The sequence below is a fragment of the Cryptomeria japonica genome, chromosome 2 (genome assembly GCF_030272615.1).
Source record: "Cryptomeria japonica chromosome 2, Sugi_1.0, whole genome shotgun sequence".
Taxonomy (NCBI): Eukaryota; Viridiplantae; Streptophyta; class Pinopsida; order Cupressales; family Cupressaceae; genus Cryptomeria; species Cryptomeria japonica.
Window position 1 is genome coordinate 240901333 of NC_081406.1, and position 5879 is coordinate 240907211.

At 37.7% G+C, this 5879-nt stretch overlaps 1 protein-coding gene across 1 annotated transcript; it reads left to right on the forward strand.

The window, feature by feature from the left end:
• The first annotated feature begins 2343 nt into the window (after nt 1-2343).
• On the forward strand, nt 2344-4389 carry LOC131063273 (putative disease resistance protein At5g05400). The gene has a single exon (XM_057997060.2). The coding sequence runs from the start codon at nt 2344-2346 to the stop codon at nt 4387-4389; it is 2046 nt and encodes a 681-aa protein (XP_057853043.2).
• The last annotated feature ends 1490 nt before the right edge of the window (nt 4390-5879 follow it).

The following is a 5879-nucleotide window of genomic DNA, read 5'->3' on the forward strand; positions in this document are numbered from 1 at the left end:
TATGTTTGATCAAAACTAAATTTTAGTTAGAAATACTCAAATTCACGTGCTCTGATAAGTTGGCCAAAAGTGTGACACAACTTTGTACTTTAACACTATACACATCTAATCGATAGCCAAAATGAATGGTAAAATAAGATAAATATTAAATAGATCACACTTTGATACTTTTATTTTGACTAAATTGTTTATGTCTCATAGATGCTCTTACATTCCTAAGGATAAAGAAACCAAAACCTATGAGCAACATAAAATATTCTCCTTGTGAATTGAAGATATAAGGCGCCTTGATACGCTTCCGAACGTTGTATCGTTAAAGTTTTTTGCCAGCAATTTTTCATTTTTAAATGAGATTAGTTAAAAACAAAATAGTACAATAGTTGGGACCTGGGAACAGAATATTCGAAGCCTGCGGAAGAAGAAAATGATTAGCATGGCCAATAGAAACCAAAAGTGTTCAACGTTCATAAAATTCGAAATTAAAGGCTTTCTTACAGTATAGGCAATATTTTATCTCGCACCAAGGCAACATTATTATTATAGGTAATATTCTCCCTCCCACCAAGGCATTGCAATCTCCATGAGTTCGAACCACACTCTATTAGATTTATCTTGCTGGGATAGTTTAGAGTTTTGCTCACATACTTAATCTATGTGGTTCAATATTTTTAGTGTTATTACATTCTTTCTTACATTACATTATTTTAAGTTTGATGGTTATATTGAAATAATCATACTTAATACTTTTATTTTTTATTTTTTCAACTTTATTTTTTATATAAAGTTTATTTTTCAGTTATGTTAATCATGTCTTTCATTGTACTTGATTTGAAAATAATTAAATTTATTTTATACATGTACATGTATGTATATTTTTTTATATTTTCCTAATTTCAATTTTTTTCGTCTATATTTCCTTGCATCCTTACAATTTTTCCATAACACCATGAATTATTAAGAAGTAAGAAACCAAATTTCATTTCTCCCACAAACGTCAAGACATGCAAAGCAATTATTAAGTTGCTTCTTATTATAGCTCCTTTCAAGGTATACCAATCATATATTAATCATTTAATTTGAATATTATTTTATGGAAACAATTATGTAAATTATTTAATCTTATATTTTTTCCCCTTTAATGTAGCCTAATTTTTTTTTAAAGATTTTTAATACATATGTGAAAATAAATAAAATAAAAAAATTAAAATGAAGCTAAATTTTTTTTAAAAGAATTAGTCATACTATTTCAAGAATCTTCTTTCCTAGTACAAGAAAACACATCTTGTTATAACAATCTACAACAAAAATAAATGCAATTCCCTTCCTTTAACAACCTACAAAAATCATGAAAATTTATTCTCATGGTCTTGAATTTGAGTAATAACTTATTAAGCTAAACATACGATTTTTCAGAACCGGAGACACAAATTAGCATCAATTTAAATTCCACTTGTAACGAAATCTTAGTGACATAAAATAGCCTCTTTTGATGGGCCAACTTGTGCAATTCTCTTTTCTTTTGACAATAGAAGACCTCATACAAAAATCATGAAAATGTATCCTCATTGCCTAGAATATGACTAATATCTTAATAAGATAAACGTCTAATTTTCAAAGTAGGGAGATATGAATGAAAATCCAACTTATAAAGAAATCCTAGTGAGATAAAATGGCCTCTTTCTATGTGCCCAACTTGTCGAACATGCTTAGACTATTTCTCTATGCATTATAAAAAGGAGAAATTATTCCAAACGAAATTTGGACCCAAATGAATTCCAAATGAGTCTATAAGGGATCAAGTCTTGTTGAATGCAAGGCTCCGACATAATAAGGGATGAGATCGAGATCATGCCCCGAGCGAATTTGGTAGAATGCATACCCCTCAGTCTTTAACAATTACCCGAAGAAGTTTGAGCCTATAAGCTTGTACCTCTGTATTGATTGGTGAAAACTACTTTATAAAGGTCCAGACTGACTAATGTGGTTGAAGGCTTCATGTACGTCTGAAACTGTATAATTTGGACCCACCATAGAATGTTACGAGAACATCGGAAATGGGGCATAGTTTAGATGCCACGAGAAAATGCGAAATGAGGAATAGTATAGATGCCACGGAGCCAGCAACATAAGAGTGTTGTGAAAGAATAATGATCTTCGCCATCTTTAGACCAGCATAGCACGGCATGCTCAACATATCTTCAGCAAAACAAAAGAGAGAGCGAGAGAAATGCTCCAACCACACTTATTAAACCATGCACTTATCGAATGCTTTTCTCAGGTCTGTGTTTTGAGACTGATCGAGAGAGTTGATAGGTACTCGTTATTTCTGTTTGCGTTTGGCAAATGGACGTCTTTAACGTTAAGAACCTAAGGAGTTTACGTAGCAATGCCGTACGCCTCCGCCAGGAGATAGATTATGTGAAAGCCATGGGAGATTATATTAAGACTCAGTTAAGTGGGCAAGGTCGACAGCCTAAGGGAGTCGTGAGGAATTGGCTCAACACACAAGAGCGAATCGTCAAATCTGCTGAAGAGGTGTTTCAACAGTACGAAAAGAGCAAGGACCGTCGCTTGTGTGGATGCTGCCCTCACTGTTTGCTTATCCCAGAATCCAGTCGAGAAGTCCTTAATTCTCGAGGGGAGATAGATAAGCTTCTGAAGACAAAAGATTCACATTTCCCCAAGAATGGAGAGCTCGGGGAGCCTCTATGGATGCTGGTACAGCCCATGGAGAACGAGCTCGTTGGCAAATTTGTTCACGAGAAGCTGGAGGAGCTGGAGACGTGGCTGCTGAAAGATGATTCTGTTCGTGTTGTTGGAGTCTATGGAATGCCCGGCGTGGGAAAAACGTTCATGCTCAAACACATCAACAATAACGAAAAAGTAGTCAATTTCTTTAAGCTTGTAATTTGGGTTACTGTGTCCAGAGACTCCGATATATCTGATCTCCAGAGGCGCATTTGTGAGAGAATTGAATTGCCTTGGCGATCCAATTCGAGCATTGACGAAGCCGAAGGGTTCTTGCATTCGGTTTTCAAGGAGAAGCCACTGCTGCTCATTTTGGACGATGTGTGGAAAAGAATAGATGTTTCCACATTGGGAATTTCTCCTCTTGGTAATAAAATAAAAATTGTACTGGCTTCTAGAGATAAAGAGATGTGCAGGAGCATGAAAGCAGACAAGATGATTGCAATGAAGCAACTGTCGGAGGAAGATGGTTGGGAGCTTTTCTGCAGAGGAGCTTTCCCAGCCGGCGAGGATCAGAATATGGATAGCGAGATTGAGCCCTTGGCCAGAAGCATTGCAAGGGAATGTAAAGGACATCCCCTAGCCATTAAGACGCTTGCTCGGGCAGTGCCGGATCTTCAGAACAGTACGCCGTCCGAATGGGTATATGTTCTCAAGCAGCTAAAGGCGATCGATCCAGAGTTTTATCGTATTCATCGAGAGATTGTGGAGGAATTATTCAAGCGGCTGAAGCAGAGCTACGATGCTCTGGAATCGGATGAGCTCAGGCTTTGTTTCCTGTACTTGGCCGCCTATAGAGAAGACGAGGAAATCGACGCGGATGAATTGATACAATTGTGGCTGGCTGAGGGCCTGGTGAAAAGCAGAGAAGTGGGGCGCCACGGTTTTCTCGGGACCTTGGCGAACCAATGTTTGGTTGAGATTGAGGTTACAGAGGCAAAAGGGCATCAAATATGGAAAGTGAAAATCCACGATGTGCTCAGAGATATGGCGGTACACGTCGCTGAGGTCGACAAAAATATCCTGTTCCGTGCAGGGCAGAGTTTAACAGAGTTTCCAAAGTCTGCAAGCGCAACATCGGTAAGGATATCACTGATGCATAACCGCATCAGAATTCTTCCTGAAAGTGTTGATTGCGAGAAGTTAGTGACTCTGTTGTTGAGCTGGAACACAGTTGAGGAGGTCCCAGAGAGCTTTCTGGAGAAGCTGAATATGTTGAAGGTGCTTGATCTCAGCAACACGCCCATCAAATTCTTCCCAAATTCCATCCACCAACTGAAGCATCTCCTCTATCTGCAGCTTTCAAATACCCAGATTAAGGTAATCCCTCATCAAACATTTGAGCTGAGTAGACTGCAGTTTATAGATCTTCCTTTTTCCTCTCTGAAGAATATTCCTTTCATGATAAAAAAGCTGAAAAGTCTCCAAACTCTTAAGTTAGCCCACTGTTATGATTTGGACTTCGTTTCACGCGACATATCACACCTTACTAGTTTGGAAGAGCTTGACTTGGAAGTCGACAATGTTTGGAAATTCACGGGATGTAAGAGGAGGAGGAGAATCAAGGGAGGCCTCATTGCAAGACGTATGCAAACTCCATCGCCTCAAGCATCTGCGTCTAATCCTAAAATCCCAAATTGAGGAGAAAAACGTGGGGAATCTTGTGGAGCTTCAAGAACTTTGGCTACTTTGGATGCCTGAAGTCCATCAAACATAACTGCCGAGTGACATGGGCGCCATGCACAGCTTGGAGAGGCTCCAGCTGTATAATTATCACGTTAAAGGAACCCCTGATTTTTTCCCAAAATTACAAAATCTCAAGTACTTAAAGCTGAAGTCTTCTCAAATACTGCTCACTCTTTCCGGATTAGGGTTAGCAAGACTGTCCAATTTGAATGAAATAGATGTTGAGGAATGCCTTCTGCTCACGGAGTTGGGAGAAGATTTTTGGAGGAAAGGTTGCTTTCCGAGGTTGCGCAAGCTCAAACTGTGGATGTTACCTTCTCTGGAGAGTGTGTGTAGTTTCGTCGAAGAAGGGGCTCTTCCCACGTTGGAGACTTTGACTATATTCCGTTGTATGAAAGTTAAAGTACTGCCACAGGATCTAGATAATCTCAATTCTCTGGAACAAATCAAAGGAGAGAAAGAATGGTGGAATAAAATTAGCTGGCGAAATGAAGAGATGAAGCAGCATCTTCATGATAAGTACGTGGAAATCGTGGAAATCCATGATAACTATCATGCTTAGCCCACAGTTTTCCCGTAACTAAGAACCATGAAGTAAATTGCTTGCACGAATTATAGGCTGTTTATTTTGCGAAGTATTGCTTGTGTGTAATTATGTAATAAAAAACTTTATGCTATGAAAAGTTTGTGGAGATTTTACTTATAGCATCATGTTGCAAGGGATTACTATAGGTAATGTTTTAAAAGCGTGGTTATTTTATATTTTGTTAGTCTAATTAATTATGTCGAATGTACTTTTATGAAGTTGAACAATTTAAAATGCTAGATCAATGGTTCAATCTATTAAAAAACGATGCAAGCAATGAAAGATATATCTATTGTTCATTTTCATTATCCTTGAAATTTGTAGATTATTTGTCATGTGTAGGATCTCTAACACAACTACATGACAAATGACTACACAAAAATGTGCCTTGATGACCTCGCTTCCTATTACAACGTGTGATGACATGAAATTGTTGTTTTAATATGGAAAGAGAGCATTGAATACAATAATCTCACTCCATAGTCATGAAAGACAAATCAAAAGCACATGTAATGTCAATGTACTTTTTTGACTCAGTATTTACCAAAAGTACTTTGACATAGCATTTGTTGGAATCCAAGAACACTGAGAGGGGGGATGAATCAGTGTTCTACCGGTGACAGAATATAAAATTAAAGTGCATAACCAAATGAACACATAAAGCAATACCATAACACCAGTATTTATACATGGAAAACCCTGTAAGGCGAAAAACCACGGTGGGGCTGATACCTACAATATCTATATACTTGATCAAGGTATTCAAATATTACATAGAGGGCTATGCACATGCATACAAGCTTACCAGCTAGAGTTCATTACTCAAATGCACAAATATGGAAGTCTCATTGACTTACAA

Excerpts from the sequence above, each read along its gene's own strand:
- LOC131063273 (XM_057997060.2), top strand. The coding sequence starts at position 2,344 with ATGGACGTCTTTAACGTTAAGAACCTAAGGAGTTTACGTAGCAATGCC.